The sequence below is a fragment of the Callorhinus ursinus genome, unplaced genomic scaffold (assembly GCF_003265705.2).
Source record: "Callorhinus ursinus isolate GAN/ISIS: 27379988/994484 unplaced genomic scaffold, GSC_fseal_2.0 scaffold9, whole genome shotgun sequence".
In the NCBI taxonomy this organism is placed as follows: domain Eukaryota; kingdom Metazoa; phylum Chordata; class Mammalia; order Carnivora; family Otariidae; genus Callorhinus; species Callorhinus ursinus.
The window spans coordinates 37411697-37439625 of record NW_027397071.1 but is presented as its reverse complement, the minus strand read 5'-3'; the positions used below and the strand labels follow the sequence as shown (position 1 = coordinate 37439625).

Below are 27929 nucleotides of genomic sequence, written 5' to 3'. Positions count from 1 at the left end.
AGAAAGAAAGAAAGAAAGAAAGAAAGAAAGAAAGAAAAAGAAAAAGAAAGAGAAAGAAAGAAAGACAGGAAACTGAAAAGAACCAGCATATAAATACCTCTCCTGTCCCCACCTCCTGTCAGACTCTTCTGAGATGTAAAGGGTCCATTTAACCTTTCTAGAGACCAAGCTACCAGCTCTATTTTCTTGTGAAGCTGCGGCCAGTCCAGGAATGTGCTACCTTACATCTGTTTTCCTTTTTTCTTTGCCTTTTCTTTTTTTCCTTTTTTCTTTGCCTTTTTACCTCACATTTACTGCCCTGGGTTTACACACACACACACACACACACACACACACACACACACACACACACCCTCCAATAAATTGTTAACCTATGTTTTGCCTTAGGCTCTGTTTTTTAGGGATCCCAAGCTAAAACATAAACTTATGCTCTTTTATTTATAAAATGACAGTGCTGCCACCCATATCTCAAAAGTCCAAGAAAAAATAAAAGCAAAATCCTTCTTTAGTACATTACTCTTTACTGAGGATAGCTAATAAATATTTTGAAAGAACCAACCAGCCATAGTATGTATGGGTATAAGAAACAGTGCATCAAGATGGCACTAAATGTGACTTCATGGTCTCCTTGTATCTGCCCTAACCACCAGCTGCTTTTCTTATCTTGCTTTTAGATAAAAGGGGCTGTGTTAACACTCATTTGAGCAGAAGGGACTATATCTGTCTTACTGCGATGGTATCTGTAGGATGGAAAGTGTCAGTCATCCTGAATTCAAGTCCTAGCTCTGCTTATAGCTGCTTGACCTAAGAAAGTCTCTAGGTAGATATCTCCTCACCTGTAAAATAGAAAGAAAACTATCTGCCTCACCTTTCCTATGGGGTGATGCGACATGGTGAAAGCACTTTGAAGCACCATTCAGATGTGCTTTAACCTTAAGAGGAGGGAAAGAAATAACTTTCTAATTTAGGCTTCCAAAATTTTCCTCACTAAGACTGATGAAACGCTTCAGTAGGAGAATATAAAGGGGTAAATCCCTTAAATCTTCTTCAATATCTTCAAGATAATAATTAAGGTTAAAAGCTAAAGAATTGAGACTTCTCACCAAGATGGAATAAAAGAGACTGGAATTTCCCTCCCACATGAAACAAACAGACAAAAGGAAAAGAAAAAAATGTATTTAAAAAAAAACAATTTTCAAGATACCTTACATCAAGCAATGAGGTGATTCCTTGAGAGACAGGAAACAGATGTAGTGAGCCCGAGGATCGTTCTTACTGCTGGAGACTTCCCAAGTCCTGGGCAGGAAGAAGGAAGCCTTGTGGCGATGGCGGGACCGCATGGGTTGGGCAGACAGAGCTGCGAGTCTAAGAGACCAAGGTGACCAGAGGTCAGAGGACAGAGCACCAGAGATGTGAGCAACATGGAGAGAGCACTCCGGAGATCTGGCGAGGGTTCCCCTCATCCAGCCGGGTGCTAAGCAGTGCATGCATCTGAGCGAACTACCTGAAGCTGAGAGAAAACCACCCAGAAGGATTAACTGGTGCTACACCAGGCTTGGAAGAGTGCCTTTTTCTACCAGCCAGACTGGAAAAGCTCTTAATTCACAAGGTACTTGGTAGAGTACTTTGAAGAGTCTTGCCTCCACAGTGGGGAATAATTGGTCGTACACTAAACACTGCTCTGGTCCAACCCAACAGATCTTTTTTTTTTCAAGTTTTTATTTAAATTCCAGTTAGTTAACATACAGTGCAACACTAGTGTTCGGTGTAGAATTTAGTGATTCCTCACTCACATACATCACCTGGTGCTCTTCCCAACAAGCGCCTTCCTTAACACAAGTGCTCTCATGCATCCCCCCCCCCTTCTGGTACCCATCAGTTTGTTCTCTATAATTAAGAGTCTGTTTCTTGGTTTGCCTTTCTTTTTTTCCCCCTAGGTTGATTTATTTTGTTTCTTAAATTCCACGGATGAGTGAAATCATATGGTATATGTCTTTCTCTGACTGACTTTTTTCACTTAGCATAATACACTCTAGCTCCAGATACATTGTTGCAAATTGCAAGATTTCATTCTTTTTCATGGCTGAGTAATATTCCATTATATATATGTGTGTGTGTGTGAGAGAGAGAGATATGTATATATATCTCACATCTTTTTTAAAGTTTTTATTTATTTATTTGAGAGAGAGAGAGAGCACAAGCAGGGAGAGGAGCAAAGGGAGGGAGAAGCAGACTCCCCGCTGAGCAGGGAGCCCGAAACAGGGCGGCTCAATCCCAGGACCCTGGAATCATGACCTGAACCGAAGGCAGACTCTTAACCGACTGAGCCACCCAGGCACCCCAATACTACATCTTTTTTATCAATTCCTTAGTCAGTAGACATTTGGGATCTTTTTATAATTTGGCTATTGTTAATAATGCTGCTATAAACATTGGAGTGCATGTACCTCTTCAAATCAGTAATTTTGTATCCTTCGGGTGAATACCTAGTAGTGCAATTGCTGGATCATAGGGTATAGCTCTATTTTTAACTTTTTGAGGAACCTCCATACTATTCTCCAGAGTGGCTGTACCGGTTTGCATTCCCACCAACAGTGTAGGAGGGTTCCCCTTTCTCTACATCCTCACCAATACCTGTTAAAAGTTTCCTGTGTTGTTAATTTTAACCATTCTGACTGGTTTGAGGTAATATCTCATTGTAGTTTTGATTTCTATTTCCCTGAGGATGAGTGATGATGAGCATCTTTTAGTGTGTCTGTTATCCATCCAGATGGCTTTGGATAGTCTTTGGAAAAATGTCTGTTCATGTCTTCTGCTTCTGGATTATTTTTTGGGGTATTGATTTTGATAAGTTTTTTATATATTTTGGATACTAATCCTTTATCAGATATGTCAATTGCAAATATCTTCTTCCATTCTGTAGGTTGCCTTTTAGTTTTGTTGATTGCTTCTCTTACTGTGCAGAAGCTTTTTATTTTGATGAAGTCCTGATAGTTTATTTTTGCTTTTGTTTTCCTTGCCTCAGGAGACATATCTTGTAAGAAGTTACTACAGTTGATGTCAAAGTGGTTACTGCCTGTGTTGTCCTCTAGGATTTTAATGGTTTCCTGTCTCACATTTAGGTCTTTCATTCATTTTGAATTTATTTTTGTGTATGGTATAAGAAAGTGGTCCAGTTTCATTCTTCTGCATGTCGCTGTCCAGTGTCCCAACACCATTTGTTGAAGAGACTGTCTTTGTTCCATTAGATATTCTTTCTTACTTTGTTGAAGATTAATTGCCCGTATAGTTGTGGGTTCATTTCTGGGTTTCCTATTCTGTTCCATTGATCTATGTGTCTGTTTTTCTGCCAGTACCACACTGTCTTGATCACTACAGCTTTGTAATATAACTTGAAGTCCAGAATTGCAATGCTTCCAGGTTTGCTTTGCTTTTTCAGGATTGCTTTGGCTATTTGGGATCTTTTGTCGTTCCATACAAATTTTAGACTTGTTCTAGCTATGAAAAATGCTGATATTTTGATAGGGATTGCATTAAATGTGTAGATTGCTTTGGGTAATATAGACATTTTAACAATATTTGTTCTTCCAGTCCATGAGCATGGAATGTTTTTCCATTTCCTTGTGTCATCTTTAATGTCTTTCATCAGTGCATTACAGTTTTCATAGTAGAGATCTTTTACCTCTTTGGTTAGGTTTATTCCTAGGTATCTTATGGCTTTTGATGCAATTATAAATGGGATCGATTCCTTGATTTCTCTTTCTGCTGCTTCATTATTGGTGTATAGAAATGCAACAGATTTCTGTATGTTGATTTTGTATCCTGCAACTTTACTGAATTTGTATATCAGTTCTAGCAATTTTTTGGTCAGCCCAACAAGGTTTAAAATCAAAATCTGAAAGGATCACGTTGTTTCCAAGTAACTAAATTGCATTCCAGAACAAAGCTCAAGAATATTTATAGGAATACAAAAATAACTAACACCCAACACAGTCAAAATGATGATGCCTGGCATCCAATAAACACTACCAAACGTGCAAAGAAACACCAGATGTTAGAATTTGCAAAGGATGTTAAAAGTTATAATTGCATTTCAGATATTCAAAACCTTAAATAGAGACATAGATTTTTTTAAAGATTCAAATCAAATGTCTAGAGATGAAAACTATAATGCCTGAACTGAAAGATATCCAGGCTGAGATTAACAGTGTATCCAAACAGTAGAATACTACTCAGCAATGAAAATGGATGAATGATGGCTACAACATTGATGAATCTCAAAATAACTGAGCTGAGTGAAAGAATCCAGACAAAAAAGATTGCATGCTGTATAAATCCTTTTATATGAAATTCTAGAGTATGCAAAATAATCTATAGTTAGAGAAATGTAGGATCAATGAGTACTAGGTAGGGGGGCAGGAGGATGGAATTCATCCCCAAGGGGCACAAGGACACTTTTGAGGGTGATAGTTATGTTCACTATTTTGATTTTCATGATGGTTTCACAGGTATACAGACATAGATGTCAAAACTTACCGTTTGGGGGCGCCTGGGTGGCTCAGTTGGTTAAGCGACTGCCTTCGGCTCAGGTCATGATCCTGGAGTCCAGGGATCGAGTCCCACATTGGGCTCCCTGCTCAGCAGGAAGTCTGCTTCTCCCTCTGACCCTCTTCCCTCTTGTGCTCTCTGTCTCTCATTCTCTCCCTCTCAAATAAATAAATAAAATCTTTAAAAAAAAAAAAACTTACCGTTTGTACACTTTAAATGTATACAGTTTATTAAATGTTGATTATAACTCAGCAAAGCTTTAGTTTTTAAAAACTAAAGAGACAAGCACGTATTTAAAAAAAAAAAAACCACTGCACAACTTGGGACATGGAGGATTTATAAATATAACCACATTTTTTAATATTTAAATTTTTGTAAATTTTAAAGAATGGTAAAATACTTAAATCTGTATTTTTTTTTACATCTAAGTCTATAGTGTCTACCGACTACCTCCATTTGTATAGTATCTATAGTATCTAGAATAGTAACTAAAATTTGGTTTGGGAGCTCTTTCTTTTTTTAACAGTACATTGGAAAATTTCCCCCCCTGTTGTTCAGAACTACGTATTTTCATGGTTCTTTTTAATTAAAAACAAAAACCCTAAGAGCCAGAAGGCACAAGGTAAATTTCAACTCCCACTTTTTCCAAAGCGTACTTTACAAATTAAGAAAATTCTACACATTTTTCTTAACCATAAGTGAGTGACTGTACACTTATTCCCCAATATCCTTCTCTGTTTGTTACATGGTCTAGGCCGAAAAACTCTCTGAGGGTCTGCTTAAGACTCAAGTGCTTTGGGTGCCTGGGTGGCTCAGATGGTTGGGCATCTGCCTTCGGCTCAGGTCATGATCCCAGGGTCCTGGGATCGAGTCCCACGTCGGGCTCCCTGCTCCTTGGGAGCCTGCTTCTCCCTCTGCCTCTATCTCTCTGTCTCTCATGAATAAATAAATAAAATCTTTAAAAAAAAAAAGACTCAAGTGCTTTAATTCCTGTTGACCTGCTTCATTAGAGATACAGTTGTGTGATGCATGCTCATTGTATCTGGGAGTGAACTAATTTATGTCTTTTCTTGTTCCCAACTCGTCTGTCCTGACTTCGCCCAGTTGGACGCTGACCGAGACGAGGATGAGGTGTTCTATGACATCAGCCTGGCAGTTGACAGCAAGTTGTTTCCAAACAAAGAAGCTGCAGCAGGTAAGTGTCTGTGTCCTTCGGGCCCCAGTCCCGCCTGACCACCTGCCAAGTGTCTGGAGTTCTATAGTCATGTCAGAGCACAACAATCCGCTGTAAGGTTTTAAGGATGACGCTGTCCTCAGAGCTTTACACTTCCTGGTTTAAAAATAAAGGTACAAAACAAAATGGGAAAGAAGTGCTCTCCATCTGGCCCTTACAGGTAATGCTTGTCCTTCAGTCATTGTCCTTGTAAATTAGCAGGCAGTCCCAACGTAACATAGGACCTATGTGACTATAATTGAAAAAAACGAATCTAGCCCATTCGTTGTGCAACAATTAAAAGTTACAGTTCCTCCAGGACTCCTTAACTCATACTTGTCTCTGCCTCGCCCCCTTAGGAAAAGCCTCCCCTTCCGTCAGATGGCTACTCTTATCTCAACCCACAGCTCCCATTTTGGCTCTGCGCCTTCCCTTCCTAAGCACTCACCCCTAGAAGTTTGACGTTGTGATAGTGCGGGGCTATCACACACCCTTCCGTAGGCAGTACTCACAGTTCTGTTCTTGACCCTTTTCTCACTCTCTTTGACTCTCTGACTCTGGTCAACTCATGGTCCCTCCGTGGTCTCAACTCTCAGTTCCATGTGGGTGACTCTCAAACCTTCGTCCCAGTCCTGACCTTTCTTCTCAGTAATGGCCTCAGTGGGTAAAGACCAAAAAAGTTCTGAGCTGTAAAGAAAAAAGCTCAACACTTATAATGTTTAACCATATTTGATTTGAAGCACCCTAAGAAAGAAAGCACCCTAAGAGAGGCAGAATAAAAAGAAAGGCAAGGATGTAGTCTCTCTGGGCAGCCCCACCGAGCACAGATAACAGTGTAAACTCACCTGTCTGGCTTTCCAGTGATAGTTAGAATAAAAGGGCCTACTGCGGGGAAAGCTGGAATACTGAGAAGCATGTACGATCACATAAACCTGGGTGCTGCTGCTCTGGAAAATGCTATGACACCTGTTCTTCATAAGTCAATCTTTTATTTAGAACATTTACTTAGACCTCTAACAACAAATATCTAACTGCTAGGTGTCCTCAGTTCGCTAAGACAGTGGAGTGGAGGAGCTGATTTAAGCTGCCCCTTGTGTTGTTTTTTATTTATTTTATTTATTTTTTTTATTTTAATTCCAGTATAGTTAACATACAGTGTGAATTAGTATCAGTGCAAAATAGAGAGATTCAGTAATTCTGTACATTACTCGGAGCTCATCATGATAAGTGTGCTCTTAATCCCCTTCACCTCTTGCACCCATCCCCCACCCACCTCCCCTCTGGTAACCGTCAGTTTGTTCTCTATGCTTAAGCGTCTGTTTCTTGGTTTGTCTCTCTTTTTCTTCTTTGTTCATTTGTTTTGTTTCTTAAATTCCACATGTGAGTGAAATCGTATGGCATTTGTCTTTCTCCAACTGACTTATTTCACTTAGCATTATGCTCTCTAGATCCATCCATGTTGCTGCAAAGGGCAAGATTTCATTCTTTTTTTATGGTTGAATAATACTGCATTGTACACACATACAACATCTTTATCCGTTCATCTGTCGATGGACACCTGGGCTGCTTCCCTAATTTGGCTATTGTGCATAATGCAGCAATAAACATAAGGGTGCATATATCTTTTCAAATTAGTGGTTCTGTATTCTTGGAGTAAATACCCAGTAGTGGATGATATGGTAGTTCTATTTTTAATTTTTTGAGGACGCTCCATGCTGTTTTCCACAGTGGCTGCAGCAGTTTGCATTCAACAGTGCACAAGGGCTCCTTTTTCTCCACGTCTTCTAAGCGGCCTTCTTTAGAACACTTGACACTGTACTTTGTGGCTCTGTAGTGGCATTTCTCCAAGGTGGCCTCATCCTGCAGTGGCGTGGCTGAGTTAGCTTCTGTGCTAGTCGGTAAACTGCCTAATGGCAGGTGCTGTGTGCTCAGCGTGCATGGCCCCTCCCCGTAGCAGAGGCTTCCGCAGGCCTCGTCTTTCCTCTCTCTACCTCCAGACTTCTGAACAGAGGAGTCTAGACGCTCACAGCCTCAGCTCCCAGGAGCTCCCCTCCATGCCTCAGAGCCCTGAAAGCTGAGTCCTGTTCCAGCCTTAAAATAAGCCTGTTCTATCTATAACAGCCCTCGGTTGATGGCGTGAGCAAGGGAGGGACTGTAGTAAACCGGACGCACACCATGCCTCCCTTACAGGAGGCAGCCACTTCGAAGCCCCATGCTATTGCTGCCATTAAAGAATGGGCCAGTCATTGCTGGATCTTTCTTTCAAGAGAAAACGGAAGCCTGCATCTGTGGGTGAAACCTCCAGGCTTGTAAAGGTTGCTGACTCACCCAGTTAAACGAGCCATGTCCGTGGCCACTGCTCTGTGAATTGTCAGCCCCCAGGTTTTGTCCCTCTACTCTTCCCTTCTCTCTGGACCCTCTCTTTGCAGAATCTCGCCTACCCCACAGTTCCCATATCACCTCCATGCGAATGGCTTTCCATTCTTCTTTTAAATTTTTTAAATAAAAATTGTATATATTTAAGATGTGCATCATGATGATCTAGCAGGCATATACATAGTGGAAGGACTACTACAATTAAGCTAATTAATTTATCTTCCCTTCACCTAGTCACCATTTTTCTCTGTGTAAGGAGAGCACCCGAAATATATTCTCTTGGCAAATTTCTAGCACTTAATACAGTGTTATTAACTACAGTCATCAGGCTGTACATTACATCCCTAGATTTACTCATCCTGCGTAACTGCAACTTTGTACCCTTTGGCCAACATCTCCCATATCGCCCACCTGCCTGTGCCATGGTAACCATTGCCCCGCTCTCTGCTTCCTGTATTTGTTTATAGATTCCACCTTCTCAGTGAGATCAGGTAGTTTTTCTCTATTAAGGGAGCCAGGCAAAAATGTCCCTATCCTCAGGGCCCACGCCAGTCGTCATTCCTCAAGGACACCTTGGGAGTGCAGTCCCTGTTCTTTATCCTCGCTGCACTCGTCAGGCCTTTGTCATTCTTTCCGGGCCTTTTACCTCATCCCTGGTCTCTTACTTCATCCCTAGCCTCTCCCATCTGTTCTGAATCATGTTGCTGCCATAGAGCTCCTCATCCAATGCAGCTCTGACCACCCTTCCTCCTGGATAAAACGAAACAAAGCAAAACCTTCAATGACTTCCCTGCAGGCTGAGCACCAAAGTCCTTAGCATGACAGAAATACCCTTAGCTTTGCTGCAGTGGTCCTCCTCCTGCCCCAGCATCTCCTCCCCCCACCCCCGACACCCCACTGGCTTCCTCCAGCTCCTTGGATGTCTCAAGCACCTCCCTGCCTCTGGCCATTTGCACAAGTTACTTGGTATCTCTGCCCCTCCCCCCCTCCTATGTGCATCCTCTTTACTCTCTCACCCCCTAGATCCTCCTTCACCCAGCTGGATCCTATTTTGCATCTCAGTTTAAATGTGATTTTCCTCAGGAGGTGTTCTCAGCCTCCATCCCAGACTACTACTACTACTCCCTCCCCTGTCATGGAGTAACTGGAAAATCACTCCTGCCCGGCTCACCCCGAACAGTTCCAACACCAGATTCCTTGAGAAGCTCATCTTCTAGTCCCAAATACCATCCGGGTATTTTTCCAAAGAAATGCAATGCTCTTCAAAGGAATTCTAATGCAAACTGTTACTAACACTTTCCATGTCTGTTGGAATAAGAGCTGGGCTCTCCGTGCCTGATGCCTGAGGCACTCAGGAGGAATTTCATGTTTGTGAAGTGAATGGAGAAGATCAAGATTTGCAAAAGCAAAATGTATATGTCCTTTTATTCGTTTTTCAGTCATTCAGCATGTATGTATCAAATGCATAGAATTTCTAAGTATTGTTCTTAAATTTAGAGATGAAATACAACACCACCTAAAGCTGTTTACAGTTGAGCAGAAGAGACAGCACAAGGGAGAGCCTGCCTTCCTCAGAGGATGCAAATGATATGTGAGAGGAGCTTTATCTACTGATGCCCTTCACTGCCCAAGAAGCCCTGCCTTGCTGGAGTGCCCCTCTATTTGGTACTCCAAGTGAGAGGAGGACCTTCCTAAAACTTCAGATTAAAGATCCACAAGGAGGAGAAAAGTCTGTAACATTGCCCCAGAAAGCAATATGGTTAGCCTTCCAGTACCTCTTAAGCTAATTTGTATCATCTTCCCTCTTAAATTTAGGGAGACAACCTAAAAAGAATCTTTCTGAAGACCATTCTACATCTGAAACAGGTGACGCTGAGTGTTCCCTGGGGGATTCTATTTCAGCTCTGTATCTATAGAAAGAATATTTTTAAATCTGAAAGAAATTGAGAAATTCAAAATAGGGACAAGTGAAAGCCATACTATCACTTTTACAAAATGCCCTAATTTTGCTGTCCCTTTTGAGTAACGAGATCATTGCAGGCGTTTTATGCATTAAATTGTTCAATGAAAGAAGGCAAAAATGTATACATATATCTATATTTACCTCCTTCTTCTGTATGTCAAACTTAGACTATTATTAAAGGTGCCATTTTCAGCAAACCAAGCAACCAGTGCTAAAAGAACACGAAAGCTATTCAGTCACTATCTGAGCTGATAATGATATCCATTGTCTGTTGCTTCCTATGATTTATTAGTACTGTTGCCAAGAGCAACAACGTGTCAAGAAATTCCATCCCTTAATGATACAATAAAATTCTGTTAAAAGCATTTTATTAGGAAAGCCAACTCTTCTTTGTAAGCACAAGTTTTTTTTAAAGAAGTTTTTTTGTTCCCCCTTCAACAAAGATCTACCATCGCTGGAGATAGTTTTCTAACAGTCTGGTTCCAGTTTAAACATTAATGTGTAATATCTGTTAACCAGGTTGTTTAAGAGCTCTTGAAAATTTGTACTTTTTTAAAACAACTGAAAGAACAGTTTCTAATTAAATAAAATAAGTAGGGCACAGGAACTAAAAGTGGCTATATGTTTAATAAGCCTTTGTGTTCAGATCACATTGCTCATTCCACATGAATCACTCCAAATATAGCTGAGATGAGGGTATCGTTTGAATCCAAGTACCTATCACCACTTCTACAAGTCAGTGGTGGGTAATATCCATATTATGGAAACAAAGAAAGCTAAAGAAAATTGGCATTACCTTTAATGATGTTGTCAATAGCAACCACCCAGAAAGGAGCATCGATTGTCCCAGACTGGAGTGGCACTTCTTGATCCCGCTTCTGGTTCTCCCATTTCCACAGCCACCTGGTGACACATCTCATCACCTGCCATCCACTGTTACTCATTTTCTCAGAATGTGGAAGAGACGACATTACAGTCCCATCCCATAGGGTACTGTAATGAAGGATCATATTCATAAAGCTGTTTGGATTGCTCCTGCTTCGACTTCAGACTAGGCAGGATATGTTGGGAGCTATGACTTCTGTCTTTGATCTCACTCACTTTCTGTAAGACCTAGCCCAAGTTATTTGACTTCTGCAAAGCTCATTTTCTTCTTTTCTAAAATGAGGGGGTGGTATTCTGTGAAATACTGGTTCTAAAACTTCCATGATCTTATAATGGAAAAATACACATTTACTTCGGACATCTTGACTTCCCCACAGCACGTAAGTGCAAACTGATCCCAAAATGGGCTTCAAGACAATCAAATATTTTGCCCCTCAGATACACCTTATAGAATTTCTTATTTTAAAAATAGCAAAAGCACAAAGATAGAAAAATTGCATATAATGGCATTACTTGGTAAAATTATACATAAAATTTAAGTTTCCAAATGACCCCTCTAGTCTCACTTTGTTAAATAGCGTGTGGTGCATTGTCTTCCCCACTCCTTTCTGGCAACCACCTTATTAACAATAGACTTGGCAAGGTCTGCTCTCACGATAGGATGGCATTACCCACAGTTGTGCTCTACACACCTATGGCAACTTCACATTTCGTTACTTTTCCAAAATCCTTTGATGGGTCAAGTATCTCCACTCTGAAAAATTTTATCATCCTTTTAAAAAAAAGTGTAAAGATACACAAAAACAAGGTTCTAACTTAGTACTTCGACAGTATGACAATGGACCAGTCCTTAGTTGATTTGTTGAACAGTAGGGGTAATCATGAGTAGAAAGAAAGAAAAAAAAAAAGAGAAGAGTTGAGAAAAGACTGTGTGAGGACATACCTTGAAACTCTCTTTGGAAGAAAGGATGAAAGCAGCCTCTCTGGGAGAGGTCTGTATCTGAAAAGCATATGAGATGCTTGACATTTTTATTGTTCATTAAGCATTAGTTTAACGTGTCTTTACACTAATTAGTTTAATTAGTGTCTTCTGACCAAGAATTATTTGGCAAAGACAAGTCTACAGTGAAACGCGGAGTGATTTGTTTCTTCACAAGGACATACAGCGTTTTATGGGCAGCACCGAATTCTGTCTTTCTGGCTGGTTAGGTGATATGTATTTCCCGGGAGGAAAGAGTCATTAAACAAGGATGATAAATCAGTTGTGCTCCAGGAGCCCCATTATGAAAATTACCTTTAAGTTTGAGCCTTGAGGATTAATGGGTAAGCAAATTAATGTAACCTGTAGTACCTACAGGGGGAAGCTCTCTATTAATACGTTAAGTCAACCCGATGTTCCTCATCATCAGGGACTAAAGTGACCCAAAGCCTGGAGGAAAAATTTGTCAGGTTTTCACGCAGTTAGGAAACTCTGCCCAACTTATTTCTGGAACGTCCTGGCTCTTCTCCCACTCTGCACTTTGCTCATAGTGTTGCCTCTATCTCATTTACTGCTACACACCCCTAAACCGCTTCCCCTCCTGGACCATCCTTACTCACTCGCAAAGTTTGGGCTCATAGATTCATTCCTTGTGCTTAGTTCTTACCTCCATCATCACCTCCACTTCTAGTCAGAATTAGTAGCTCTTTATTTGGTTTCTGCACCTTGCTGTTGACAAATCAGAGTCCTCCACAGGACTGTCTTCTTCTTAAGGCTGGAAACAGTGTCTAGAGTATCTGTGTTTTCTATCTGGGAGCCCAAACATGGTGCCCAGCAAAGGAGAAGAGTCTAAAAATGTTTGTGAATTTAATGTAACCACAAGAACAATACGGAAACCTAGTGGGAGATAGTTTGCTTTAGAAACATACACAGACAGCCTTTATCAGGTAATCTTTTCTTTTCTAATCTTAGGTTCGAGTGACCTTGATCCTTCAATGATGTTGGACACTGGAGAGACCATTTATACAGGCTCTGATTATGAAGATCAGGTAATTAAAATCTAAAATTACCTCTCTATTTAAATATTTCAATTTTAGCCTTTTAAATGTTTTACGAAAATTAGAATTAAAGATCATTTTTAAGGTGTTTACAGATGATAGCATATTCCATGATAAATCATGCTAGCCTACAGCTTTTATTCACTCACTTCGATCCTTCGGCCCCCCCCTTCCCCACAGTTCCAAAACAGCAACTAATTAAGGAAAAGTTTGTGGTTTAAGTTACATGAGAAGGAAATGAGGTTATGTGAGGTTCTCTTGTGCAAGAATTTGCCTGTGTCTCTCGATCCCTTTCTAACAATGAACTAACAGTATTTACTGAGTACTAGCTACAGGCTCAGGGTTCTGCTTTTCTATTTCTAACCTTTGAAAAGGACTAATGACCAATGACAACACAGCCAAGAAGTCAAGTCTATTTTCTATTTTAATAAAACCAGAGACATTTATCTAGGTCATTTTCCTCTCAGCAGAAGAACTCTCCCTCCTGCTGTATTTTAATAATCCAAAATAGTTGGCAAATGATCCAACTCTCTAATTAAGCATTTTGTTTAAAAAGAGGGTAATGTCTGAAATTTCCTTCTACTGCTCATCAGTTCTCCTCTTCAGTGGCTGAAAGCCGAGAGAACATGAGGGTTTTTTCCCCACATCTTCAACTAATGTATGTCACTGATAAAGCAGATAGAGCAAACCAGTGTCCAGATGTAATGGTTGGCTATGCATTTCATATTCCTATCCAGAAACTATGGCTCAGTTGGTTAAGCGTCTATCTTCAGCTCAGGTCATGGCCCCAGGGTCCTGGGATCGAGTCCCACGTAAGGCTCTGCGCTCAGTGAGGGGAGTCTGCTTCTCCCTCTGCCTCTGTCCCTCCACCCCGCTGGTGCTCTCTCGTGCATGCACTCTCACTGTCTCTCAAATAAATAAATAAAATCTTAAGAAAAAAAGAAGCTATTTTCATGAACATTAGGTTCTTTCTTTTATATTAAAAAGCATGGAGAAAATATTGACAAGTGATATAATAGGTACTGTGTATTTATAATATTTTTAGCATTTATAAAACATTTAATAGATACCGAACATTGTGCCAAGTTCCTTAATTTTCTTTTCTCACTAATTCCTTACAACATCTCTAGGAAATAGGAATTATTATCTTTATTTTATAGATAAGAAAATAAAGATTCAAAGAGTAATTTGCCCACAGTTAAACAAAAATGTTTCACAGTGGGGAAGGGAACTTAGGGCACATTTCCTCACATCTGCACTATACTGCCTTCCAACTCAGCCTCCAATGACAGGCCATTCAGTGATAGATTTTAGGAGCCCTTTCAGTTGCCAACTCCCAAGACCCTAGCAGGGGAAAATTCCAAACACCACTATTGAAGGGGAGTTCATGATCCAAAATTACAGACTGCGTAAAGACATGAACCATTACCAGATACCCAGCTGATTAAAAAATGGAAGGTTTCACACCCCAAGTACTAGAGAGAACAGGAAAGTCTGAAAGAAATTTCAATATAGAAATACTTAAAATATTCAAGAAGATAAAAGGAAGATAAACCATGAAACAAGTACAGAAAAAAGTGGGAGGGAAGAGAAAAAAAGGAAGAGGGAAGAAATAGAAATTCTAGACACAAAAAATATTGTCATTGAAATAAAAATTCCATTAACAGTTTTGAATAGTAGACTAGACACAGCTGAAGAGGCTAAATGACGGAACTGAGGAAATTGCCTTAGAATAAACCAGAAAGCTAAACAGTTGTCAAATGTAAGAAACAACTCAGGAGTCCCTGAGGATAGATTGATTGGGCCGACATATTCAAAAAACAGTTCCAGGAGAAAATAGAGGGATAGGGCAGAGGCTCCCTTTTATTTATTCTTTGGTTTATTTTATTATTTTAACAGATAATAGTTGAGAATTTTGCAGAGATGAGAAACAACACAAGTCCCCAGATTAAAGGAGCACATCCAGTTCTGAGCAGGATAAAAACAACAGAAACAAAACTCTTCCCTTATTCTTTTTTTCATTTAGTCATTTAACAAATACCAATTGAGCCCCTACTGTATGCCAGGTACTATGTGGGTAGTTGAAATACGTAATTGTACAAAAGAGGCAAGAAGCTTACATTCTAGTAGAGAAGACAGATACTAAACAATCAACATGATAAATTAGTAAATTCTCTAGATGTCAGAAGTGGTAAGTCCTATGGGAAGAGGAAAAGTAGAGTAAGGTAGGAGGGTTAGGAATGCTGGGGTTGGGAAGAGGTTATAGTATTAAATAGGATGGCTTCATTAAAGAGGAGCAATCTGGCAGAGACTTGGGCATAGAATGTAAAACATCAGAACACCGAAGACAAAAATAAAATATTCAAAGTCAAAAGGCATTACCTATAAAGGAACAGCAATTTTGGTGACAGTAGATTAAATAACAAGAGCTTGCATTTACTGAGAACCTGTTATAAGCCAGACACTGTGTTTTATGGTTTATGTGCATTATTGCTAACCCTTACAAAAACGCAAGAAGGTAGCTCCGTTTATCCCCAATTTACCGCAGAGGACATTGAAGTTCTTGGAAGTTAAGACACTTCCCAAGATCACCCGGCTAGCGAGCTGTGGAGTCAGGAGACAGACTTTGATCGGCTGGGCACCAAAATCTAGTTTCTACTTTTACCATTCCCAATAAAGGCAGTATCTGGGTCACTGGTGATCTAGTGCCAATTCCAGTTAACACTTTTTAGTTATCTTTCTTGACCTCTGCTACATTTTATTCACCAGACTTTTACTCTGAAGGGTCGTGTGGTAAATACCTCAGGCTCTATGAGCCGAATGGCTTCTGTTGGGATTGTTGAGCAAAGGAAACCATAACAACACGGTAACAGAGGAGTATGGCGGGGTCCCAATAAAGCTTTATGTATTGATACTGAAACTTGAATTCCATATAATTCTCATGTGATTTATCTCAACTGTTTAGAAATGTAAAACCCCTTTTAAATCGGAAGGTTGTACCCAGGCAGGCAGTGCAGTGGATTTGCCCTGCAAGCTGAAGTTTGCTGACCCCAGCTGGAAACCATCCTCCCAGTCTTGACATTCTCCTCCCTCTTAGACTCTAACATTTCTAAATTATTTATTTTGTTCTAAATACTTCACATTCGTTACCTTATTTTACCCTCACTTATAGGAGATAGATATTATTACAATATTATTGTTATATTTTATTAAAACATTTTATTTAAAATATATTTTATTATTACTTATTCTATTATTATTATTATTGTAGTGTTATTCCAATAAGGAAACGGAGGTACAGAGAAATTAAGCAGTTTATTCAAAGTTACACAGCTGGCAAGAGGTAAAGACAGAATTCAAACACAGCCATCTGACTTCAGAGCCAGGATCAACAAAGATAGGCTAGGCTCTGCTATAGTAACAAATAAAACTCAAGGTCATATTGAATGGAGCACTGGGTGTTATACGCAAACAACGAATCATGGAAAACTACATAAAAAAAACTAATGATGTAATGTATGGTGATTAACGTAACATAATAAAATAAAATTAAAAAAAAAACTCAAAATCTGAGCGCTTTCCTTCCAGAGGTTCTTTTACATGCAACCTCCAAAGGGATCATGGAAGGGAAGGCAAAGAGCCTGAGGAAGACGGACCTGCCCTTAATTGCACGTTACCTCTTCCAACATTCAGTGGGCAGCCTCACTCAGTGGCGCTCTGCAAGTTCAGGGAGGCTGGGAAACGGAGCTTGCTTATGCATCCAGGAATGGAGGGATGAGTTTGGTGAACACTCAGTCAGCCTCAGCCACATATCTCTTGCCCTGCTCTGTGTTCACTCTCTCGGCGCTCCTCCTACTTGTCGGTCCACTGGTTCTTGGTGTCCTTGCTGAGCTGCTCTTTGCCGGTCCCTTCTTTAAATGTCAGTGTTCCCCAACATCCATGGCCCCTTCAATCCTCACTGAACATGTTCCCCTTTAAAAAAAGCTCAACCGCAGCCACGATCCACTTCACTCAGAGCTCCCAGGTGAGCTCCTGGTACATGTGTTTGCCTGCTAAACAGCGCTGGTTGGATTTCCTATGTGCATCTCAAACTCAACACATCCAAAACCAAAATCACCATCTTCCCCCACAAAATCTGCTCGTCCTTCTGTTTTCCCTATTTCTGTTAAGGATACCTGCAGCCTACTAGCTGCCCAAGCCAGAGACTGCATGTCTTCATAGCCTGCTTCCATTCTCTCCCATCCTACATCAGTTTGATCAAGAAGCCAGTCAGTTCTCCTGTGCAGAACTCGCTCCTTCCCACTCTGGTGCCAGCATCACTGCCCTGGCTGGCACCCTCAGGCTTCCTCCCTGGGATCACAGAGACAGTCTCCTAACCAATCTCCCTGCCCCAGCCTCCTCACCCATCGTAATCGTCTTGTTGAAAAACAAAGCCAGTCATGGCATTCTACTTCTTAAAACCCTTTTTGGGGGTGCCTGGGTGGCTCAGTTGGTTAAGTGTCTGCCTTCGGCTCAGGTCAGGATCCCGGGTCCTGGGATCGAGCCCCGCATCGGGCTCCCTGCTCAGCGGGAAGCCTGCTTCTCCCTCTCCCTCTGCCTGCCGCTCCCCCTGCTTGTGCTATCTCACTCTCTGTCAAAAAAATAAATAAATAAAATCTTAAAAAAAAACCCCAACTTTTTGGCTCCTCATTGATGTCAGAATGAAACTGAAAGAACCTTCAAATCAAAATCTGACCTCCTATATCCCTCCCAAAGTCATCCCTTGCCAATCACCAAAACACACTCAATGCTCCAGCTACACCAAGCCATCTTCAGTTCCCCCAAGTGGCTTGTGATTTACACAGTCCCTTCCCTCTATATGGAAGCTTCCACAACTGTATCATGCCTATCCCAGATAATCCCACTCATGCGCCATCAGGACCAAGCTTCTTCTCAAGGAAGCCCTCATCTTGTTACATGTTCAGTTCACCTTCTCGGGGGGTGGGGGCATGAAACCCTATGTTGTAATATTCTCTGGCACTGCAGGGATTGTGTTTTGTTCTAGTTGTCCTCAATGCCTGCCACACAGCCTGGCATACAGCATATGCCCAGTAAAAGTCCATTTTTAAAAGCCCATAAAATGACTTCAGTTCTTCTTCTGAATATGTAATTTTTGATAACTTGTTAACTCTTGCTAACTCTTTTGAGCCTGGGTTTCCTCTTCTAGAAAATGTTGATGGGAACCTCACTTGGAAATACTATTGGCAGAGGTACACAGGGCGAGGAATCTTGTACAGAACAAATGCTCCATAAATATAAACCCTTCTTTTCCAGCTTAGACTGAACTTTTCAGACATCATGGCCTTTCTGTGTCTGACAAAGGCCCCCACGTCCTCAGCTAAGGAAATGCTAATTGAGCACTTCTGCTTTTCAGTCTGGCATGTAGGAGCATAATCATAACCCGTGTTTCTTAACACATAAAAAGCTGAACAGACTGAAAATTCAACAGTTCTTAGATCTCTCAGAGACTCATGAGGTCACAAGGCAAACCACTGTACCAAAAATTGGAGAGACAGACAGGCAGAGTCAAAAAATCACAAGAGTAGAAACCCACAAGCAAGAACCTCACCAGAAACCAGTGCCAGGGTAGGAAAACCTAAACTGTAATTGGCTAATTGTAGGAGGCTCGGTGTGGGCAAGTGTGAGAGTTAAAATCTCCAGGGGGAGCAAGTCATAGTGGTCCCCACACTTTCGTGAGTTTTACCTCCAGGAGCTCTACCAGGTCTTCACAGTGAATATCAGAGAAAAATCATTTAGTGCTTCTGGCAAGGGGGACGGGAAAAGGAACCATTTTGAAATACACCAAAGCCCTCTGTTCTTAACAAGACCTGCTCCCAGGGGAAACTTTTATCAGAACCTAACTTGCTGGGATTTTATCAGAGCCTACTCTACCTGGGAGAACAGAAATATGTAACTCCAGCCTCCACCCTCCAACCCCCCCGCAAGTATCCTGTCCCACCTAAAAGGGGGGAAAACCTAAGATACAGTGGTGAAGTTCATAGTGCAGGGGCTCACCAAAAGACTGAGACCTAATCATAGAACTATATGTGTTTCATAGAATGTTGCCTTTGCCCCTTCACCTCACCACTACATTACTAAAAGTTTATTTATTGCAGTTTCTTTTACCTAGTACATCATGTCCACCTTTCAACAAAAAATTACAAGGCATACTAAAAGGCAAAAACACATTTGAAAAGCACTGGAACAAGAGTAATAAATGGCAGGATTACTGGACTTACCAGAACAGGATTTTTACTAAAAAATATGATGAATATGTTGAGGGCATAAGTGGAAAAAATAGACAACATGCAAGAACAGATAACATTCAAGGTAATGTAAGCAAAGAGATGGAAATCCTAAGAAAGAAACAAAAAGAAATGCCAGAGATCAAAAACACTATAAAAGAAATGAAGAATGCCTTTGATAGGCTCATTAGTAAACTGGACATGGCTGAAGAGAAAATATCTGAACTTGAGGAAATGACAACAAAAACTTCCAAAACTGAAAGGCAGAGAGATAGAAGACAGAAAACAAAACAAAAACAAAAAACAGAACATTCAAGAACTATGAGATAATTACAAAAGATGAAATATACAAATATATTCAAACTGTAAAAAAAATCAAAAATAAAGAAAAAAATCTTGAAAAAAGAACGAGAAAAAGTACACCTTACTTATAGAGAAGCAAAGATAAAAAAAGACATTCAACTTCTCAAAAAACATGCAAGCAAGAAGAGAGTAAAGTGAAATACTTAATGTGTAAGGGGAAAAATTTTTTTAAACTTAGAATTCTGTATCCTATCCTGTAAACTATGCTTCAAAAGTGAAGGAGCAAAAGATTTTCTCAAACAAAAATTGAGGGAGTTTGTTGCCAGTAAGCCTGCCTTGCAAGAAATGTTAAAAGAAGTTCTCTAAAGAGAAGGGAAGTGATATAGATTAAGAATTGGTATCTACATAATAAGGAAAGGAAAACTATGAGAGAATGAATTAAATGAAGGTAACATGAAAACTTTTATTTTTCTTATTCTTAATTGATCTAACAGATAACAGTTTGTTCAAAATAATAATAGCAATGATGTATTCAATTATGCATGCTTATGTATAAGTGAAATGAATGACAGCAATGATACAAGGCATGGGAGGAAGAATTAGGAATATTTTGTTACTATAAGCCATTCTCACTGTCCACTTATTTGAAAGTGGACTTGGATTCTTTTAAGTGTATATTGCAAACTCTAGGGCAGCCACTAAAAAAAGTTTAAAAAGAAGTATAATTGATATGCTAAGAAAGGAGAGAAAATAGAATCATTTAAAACCTCAATTAAATGATTTAAAGCTCAGTTAAAACCATGAAGTCAGAAAAGTTTGGAAGCCAAAAATAGGAACAAAGAAAATGAGTAATAAATAGAAAACAATAACAAATATGGAGATATTAATCCAACTATATCAACAAACACTTTGAATGTCAGTGATCTAGGGGTGCCTGGCTGGCTCAGTCGGAAGAGCATGCAACTCTTGATCTTGGGGTCATGAGCTCAATCCCCATGTTGGGTGTAGAGATTACTAAAAAAACAAATGAACAAACAAACAAAAATGTCAGCAATCTAAATATACCAAGTAAAAGACAGGGATTTTTCAGAATGGATCAAAAAATAAGACCGAAATATATGTTGTCTACAAGAAACCTACTTTAAATATAAAGACACTTGTAAATTAATGTAAACAGATGGAGAAAGATATGCCATGCTACCACTAACCAAAGCAAAACAAGAGTAGCTATATTAATTTCAGACAGAGCAAACATAAGAGCAAAGAACTTTATCAGGGATAAAGAAAGGCGTTACATAACAAGAAAGGAGTCACTATTCCAAAAGACAACAATCCTTAATGGATATGCACCAAACAACAGAGTGGGTCCTGGCTCACTGTCCACCAAAGTCCTTGATCCCACCCCCTCCATCTCCCTAGGACCTTGTTCTCTTAACAGGTATTGCTTCATCTTTCTCAAGGCTCTCATCCTCAAAGTACCGTTTTTTTCTTCTATCTAACAACCCAACATCCCTACTTTGAAGAAAGGAGTGGTCAACAGCACCAAGTGTCATAGGAAGACCAAGTGGGATACTGTCTTTTCCCCTTTCCTTCAACACCAAACTTGGTAAAAGCAAAGTCAACTCCTCTGCTCCATGACTTCACCTCCCAGTCTACCCTATAAACCAGCTTCTGCCTTCCCTGTTTCTCTAAGAGAATATTAAAAATCATCTCATTACTGCCAAGTCAGGAAGACATTTACAATGTATGGAGTCCAACACACTGATGACACTTTTTTTTTTTAAGATTTTATTTATTTATTTGACAGAGACATAGCAAGAGAAGGAACACGAGCAGAGGGGGTGAGAGAGGGAGAAGCAGGCTTCCTGCGGAGCTGGGACCCCAATGGTGGGGCTCGATCCCAGGACCCTGGGACCTTGACCTGAGCTGAAGGCAGACGCCTAACAACTGAGCCACCCAGGCGCCCCAGTGACACTTTCTGCTTTCTTAAAACTCTTGGATCCCTTGGCTTATGCCACCTCTCTGGCCACATTTCTTTGTCTCCTCCCCCCTCCATTATGGTCTGTGGTATGAGAGGAGCCTGGAGAGTGGGCTTTGTAGAGCAGGTTATGTGTTTTGACTTTATTCTAAGAGCAATGGGAAGCCTTGAAGAGTTTTGTTTTTTGTTTTGTTTTGTTTTGTTTTGTTTTGTTTATGGCAGGGGTATATCGGGCGGAGGGGAGGGGCAGGACATAATATAACTACATTTATGTTTTAAAAAAAGATTGCTCTTGCTGCGATGTGAAGAACACATTGGAGGAAGGCAAGAATGGATCTAGGGAGGCTTCAGTGGTCCTGAAAAGACATAATGGATGGTACCTTGCACTGGAGTAGTGGAGGAGATGGACAGAAAGGAATTTATTTAAGAGGTACTTGTGAGGCAAAATCAACAGGGCTTCATGTTAAAATGAATATGAGAGCCAACAGGGAGTGAACTTTGGAAAAAATTCTTGGGTTTTTAACTTGTACAGTTGGGTAGATGGTAGTGGCATTCACTGAGAAAGAACACTAAGAAAACACCAGTTCTGAAAAGGAAGAGCATGAGTGTAATTTTAGACATGTGAGTTCAAAATGCCTTAATGCATCCAAGTAGAGAATTCAAGTGAACAATTGAATATACAAATCTGGTGCTCAGAGGAAAGATCTGGGCTGGAAATAGATATTTGTGAGCTTCTGAATATAGGTAGAACGTGAAGCTGCATATGGAGAGGGTACTTAAAGAGAACAGACTTGAGAAGAGAAGAGGGTCTACCACTGAGCAATGAGGAAATTTAAAGACCAGGTAGAGGAAGATGGGGCAGGAAAAAGATGTAGAAGGAGCTGTTAGAGAGATAGGAGGAAGATCAGCAGAATGTGGTGTTCCGAAAACCAAACCAAACAGTATTTCAAGAAGCAGAGAGTGTCAAATGTTGACAAGAGGATGAAGAGGGAGAATGAAAAATGGCCATTGTATATAGAAACATGAAGGAAATTGTTGACCTTACAAAGGGCTATTGGGGAAGTCATTTTTTGTTAGTTTGTAAAGGAAGTCAATTGAGTGTGTTTTAAAAACTCACAGGAAGGATCCACTCATTAGGGAGAAGGAGAATATACAAGACAGAGGAAGCTTCCTCTGAACGCGGGAGGACTGGGTTCTAAGGTCAGGTGTGTAATGTGGGAAGTTAATATGTTCCTGTCAGATGACTTGCAGAGGCAGAGCCATCTGTTGAGAGTCTGAGATTTGAAGCAAGTAGAGGATTGACTTATAGAATCCGGTGGAGAGAGAACTAAGGAAACACAGCAGGATTGGCAAGCAGTCAGGGAATCCATTTGACATTAGTACCTAGAAATTTATTTTGACAGATTTATTCTTTTCCTTTTTTTTTCCCCTTTCATTTAGCAAATATTTATTGGGTACCGCATAGGTGCCAGACACTCTTCTAGACACCAATGATACAGAGTGCTGTGGAACTTCCATGGGGCACAGAGAAGGCGGATAGTTCCCTTCACTCAGCTTTGGAGTTGTACCAAATATGTGTTGCAAACAGACAGAACATCAGCGGAGAGTAAGAGATGGTGGGCCCAGGACAGGAAGGGAAGTGTACAGAGGACAGTTAGGGGGCAAAGTCCAGAAGAACTAGCAGTACTTTTGACTTCTTTAAAAATATAACTCTATGTCACAAGTACGAGCTAACTCTTTATTAAAAAGAATATTTTATCCTGCAGTCCTGGCAATCCTGCAAGGATTTCAAATCCTCCTTCTTCCTTGAGATCTTCTCTAATAATTAAAGTAAACATTCATTTCTTGCCTGCCCCACTGAACACCCGGAGCACTTGAGGTTGATACCCCTCAGTCTTAGCACCTGATTATATTTAATCTTGTACTTCATTATATACTGTCTCCTATCAGTCCTTGATTGTCTCTTACATGCATCCATTATGAAAAGGAACATAGACTGTGGAGCCAGACAGACCTGGTTTAGAGCCAATGTCACACGTATGAGTTCCAAGTTACTTAACCTCTTCAAACCTGAGTTTCTTTACCTATAAAAATGGATGTAATTCCTGGCAGGCTATTTAGATTAAACAAGGGGCACCTGGTTGGCTTAGTTGATTAAGGGTCCAACTCTTGATTTCGGCTCATGTCATGATCTCTGAGTCATGGGATCAAGCCCTGTGTGGGGCTTCACTCTCTGTTTGGGATTCTTTCCCTTTCCCTATCCCTCCTCCTCCCCCTCTGCTCCTCTCCTCACTCTCACTCTCTCTCTTTCTCTTTAAAATAAATAAATAATCTTGAAAAAAAAAGAGAGAGAGAGAGATTAGGAGGCGCCTGGGTGGCTCAGTCATTAAGCGACTACCTTCGGCTCAGGTCATGATCCCGGGGTCCTGGGATGGAGCCCACGTAGGGCTCTCTGCTTAGTGGAGAGCCTGCTTTTCCTCTCCTACTCCCCCTGCTTGTGTTCCCTCTCTTGCTGTCTCTCTCTCTCTCTGTCAAATGGATAAATAAAATCTTTTTAAAATAAATAAATAGATAGATAGATTAAATGAGCATCTATGTAAAGATGCCTGGCACGGTAGACTATCATCTTCTTTCTTTCCTTCTCAGAAAGGAGGACCCTATGATGTACTTCTTCTGTGTCTGCTACACTGTGACAGGGACACCATCAGAATCAAAATAGACTTAATGAATAAAATCATAAAGCCCCAATCCCCAGCCAGAACAGACAACAGAGTTTATGTGTGTGTTAACTGAAGTTCCATGGTGATATTTACCTTCTAAATCAAGAAAAACTACATTTAGCCAAAGCATGTGTTGGGTTGTATTTGATTCAAACACTGCCATTCCCAAACCAATCTATTTGAGCAACACGGCACTTATCATAATTTGGGCACTTACTAACTTGTAGCCGACATGCTGAGTCCTGTTCTAATGGGCAAATCAGGTTTTTGTGGCAAGTCCCACAAGGCCCAGCTGAAGCTGGAAAAATGGAATGGCGAGGTTCACCTCTCAGCTCTGCAGTAAGCACTTGTTCTTGGTAGCAAAAACTGTTGATGGCCCATTGAAATTATAGAAGCAGGGACATTGAAGAGGGACCAAGGTCAGAAAGTTGTGATTTACAACTTTTCCCAAACACCAACGCAGAAACACCTGCCGTGGGTTGAGGCCGCCAACTTTCCCTGGCTGTCTTCATTGGCCAAGGGGGGTTGGAGCTAATTGATTCTGTAAGAAGCAAGACTGGTCCCATTTGTAAATGTCATAAGTTAATCAGAGTATATTTCCACTCTTCTTGACTACAGAGTCAGGGATGTCCTTCCTGTTTTTCAGTGTAGATATTACATATTCAACAGCAATGTTATATCACTTAGGTTGCCAGTTTGGGCCAGAGTTCAATATATTTCCACGCTCTGAAGATGTAAAGTAAATGCCTCATCACTATGCACGTCTAGCGTGCCCCATCATAGGACAAATCTTTGCAGAAGGTAATGAGAACTGATAGAATTCCTCATTTCAAAGCGGGAGGATATACTCCAGAGGTAAAAACGTGTGAGAGACTGATCAGTAGAGACTGTTTGCTTTCCTCTTCTCAAAAACCCTATTATTCTTCTTGTCAGACAGGTTTAGTAATTAATCTCACGAGCTCCTGTGACATCCTATTAACTGGAGTAATCTTGAATTCCTTGTCATTTTGAAGGCAAAATGAAAATATTTGTGACAACACAATAGTATCATTGCCTAATAAAGGCAAGGAGATAGAACTACGTGTGACCTGTCACCTGATGTGCTTTGGAGCCTCCAAAACAGGAAACTGTCATTAATGGGAAACCAAATAAGCTTCTAGGATTATGGTGTATTTACAGAAGTAAGGAGGTGGGGAGAGAGTGCAAAACGTTGAGAACCCAATCTGAAAGCAAACAGAGGCTTACACAGACTTCAATGCAAGTGGCAGGAGAGCGATGTGATGAGGGTGCCCTTTGCTCTTTGGAGTTGGTTACCAAAGAGCAGCATTACCATCACCCACCTACTGATGATCTTCCTCTTTCTATAGGCCATCGGGTCACAGTGTATATCCATATATCAATTTTCCTAAGGAATCCCTGTTCTTATTAGGGATGGCCACTATAACTACAAGTGAAGACCCCAAGCTTAGAGTCCTGAATGGGTCTGAGTTCTGGTTCTGCCACTTTGTGGCTTGGTGATGTTCACACATCTACTTAACTGCTCTAAGTCTCAGTTTCCAAATCTATAAAAAGAAGAAAATAATGTGAAGATTAAAGAGCTGATTTCTACCGAGGCATTCTTTCAAATGTAAAACACTATCTACGCAGTTCTACAAACATGAAACTATACATTTCTCATGTCCTCTTTTGAATGTGGATAAAAAACATCTTAGGGAACAATAGTTTTACCACTTAGATTTTTAAAGGACTCCAAGAAAATAATAAAATAGTAAAAACAAAGAATTTATTTGGGATTCCAGTACCATCCCAAAGGTTTCGGGCAGACCTTCCTAACTTTGAAAGCACTTGTTCCTATTTTTAGCATAGCCTTTGTCACATGGATTATGGCTTTTTGTATACGTGTCTTTCTCCTCTAGTAGATTATACCCAGGGGCACAGACAATGTCTACTTTACTATAATTCCTTAATTCTTTGCATAATGCTTGATACAATATAGGAGGGCAATTCAGACATATTTTTTCCATAAACAGAGTGAAGAATTTCAAAGGGAAGTACAAGGAGGAAATCTGACATTCTTACATGGTGACCAGAGACCAGGGAATAAAACAAACGTACATGGTGAAGATGAAAACATCGTTTTAATCTATGTTTTCTAAAGAGGGTAGCTAGGATATTGAGAAGTCCAAAAGCAATCATGCAAGAAGTGGTTGAAGGATCTAGAAATATCTAAGTGGAGAAGCACTTAAAATCCTAAAAGCACGATGAATGAGCAAACTCTTGCTGGCCTGTTCAATCCATGGTGGGCGGGGTTTGTGGTCTTGTTCACATCTCTATTCCTGATGCCTTGCACAGCACCTGAGTGATGCTCAGTAATGAACCATTCAGTGAAGAAATTCCATTATCCATAAGGGACTATGTCATTTTAGAAAAGAGAGACTTTACCATGCGAGCGAGGATTGAGCCCTAGAAATAGCAATGACAAATCAGATCAATGTACAAGGAGTTTTCTAACTAGTTTTAGGGTCCAGTTGAATATCTCATTGAGAATATTCAAATTATGGACAACCATTCCTCATGGATGTTTTTCAAAACTGATCTGTACTGGCATTGGGGGCAGAGGTGGATTACCTGCCTCCTAAGGTCCTTCCCATCTCTGAGTCTGTTTGTATACAAACAAGCCAAGGTGTGTGTGTATGTGTGTGTGTAAAACATCAATTCCCACTACCATCCCAGAAATATCTAAATATTGTCCCCACTAACCTGCTCCAGGGCTTGAGGTCCCATCACCAAGGAATTGAAGGGGAAGGGAGGCTTGATACTGTGTCACTAGAAGGTCTTGCTCAATTTTCCATCATGAACTTATTTAATCAAATGCAACCAACTGCAGCTGAAAAAAATTGTCATCATTTTAGGACATTGTTAATTATGCGGTCCTTTTCAGTTTTAAATTCAGACCAGTAAAAGTCATGCTATTATCAAATATCAAAAACCATAGGAGTGGGGGTGCCTGGGTGGCTCAGTCGGTTAAACGTCTGCCTTTGGCTCAGGTCGTGATCCCAGGGTCCTGGGATGGAGCCCCGCATCGGGCTCCCTGCTCAGCAGGGAGCCTGCTTCTCCCTCTCCCTCTGCCTGCCTCTCTGCCTACTTATTCTCTCTCTCTATCTCTCTGTCAAATAAATAAATAAAATCTTTAAAAAAAAAAAAAAAAAACCATAGGCGTGTTCTTTAAAAACGTAACCCTGTTAGGAGTAGAAACGTATTAAGTCACCGTCAGTCATGGACCCTGAAGCATGAAGGAATGCCTCATCGTTAACCAGAGGTGGTGTTGTCCAGTGTTACAGCCAGTGGTTAAAACCATAGGATGAGGGGTCAGACTGCCTGGGTTGGAGTTCTGTTTCTGCCAGTTAACTAATCGTGTGGCTTTGGGCTTCTTTGTGCTAAAAGCTTCCTCACTTGCAAAATAGCGGTTTTATGAGGGCTAAATGAGATAATGTAACAGTGCACTCAGAACAATAATAATACTTAAAACGTAGTCAGTACCGATTCCGAATCAGACATAATGCTAAGCATTATTCAAGTATTTTAACAACCCTACCTCCGGCCCCAAGTTTCAGTTGACACA

General features: G+C 40.5%; 1 protein-coding gene across 3 annotated transcripts in view; it reads left to right on the top strand.

The window, feature by feature from the left end:
* Positions 1-27929, top strand: part of AK5 (adenylate kinase 5) — a 233892-nt gene that overhangs the window by 114080 nt on the left and 91883 nt on the right. For all 3 annotated transcript variants that reach the window (XM_073896487.1, XM_025871956.2, XM_073896488.1), the window contains exons 7-8: positions 5653-5743; positions 12937-13013. In XM_073896487.1, the coding sequence (XP_073752588.1) occupies positions 5653-5743; positions 12937-13013 (168 nt within the window). The remainder of the gene's footprint in view (positions 1-5652; positions 5744-12936; positions 13014-27929) is intronic.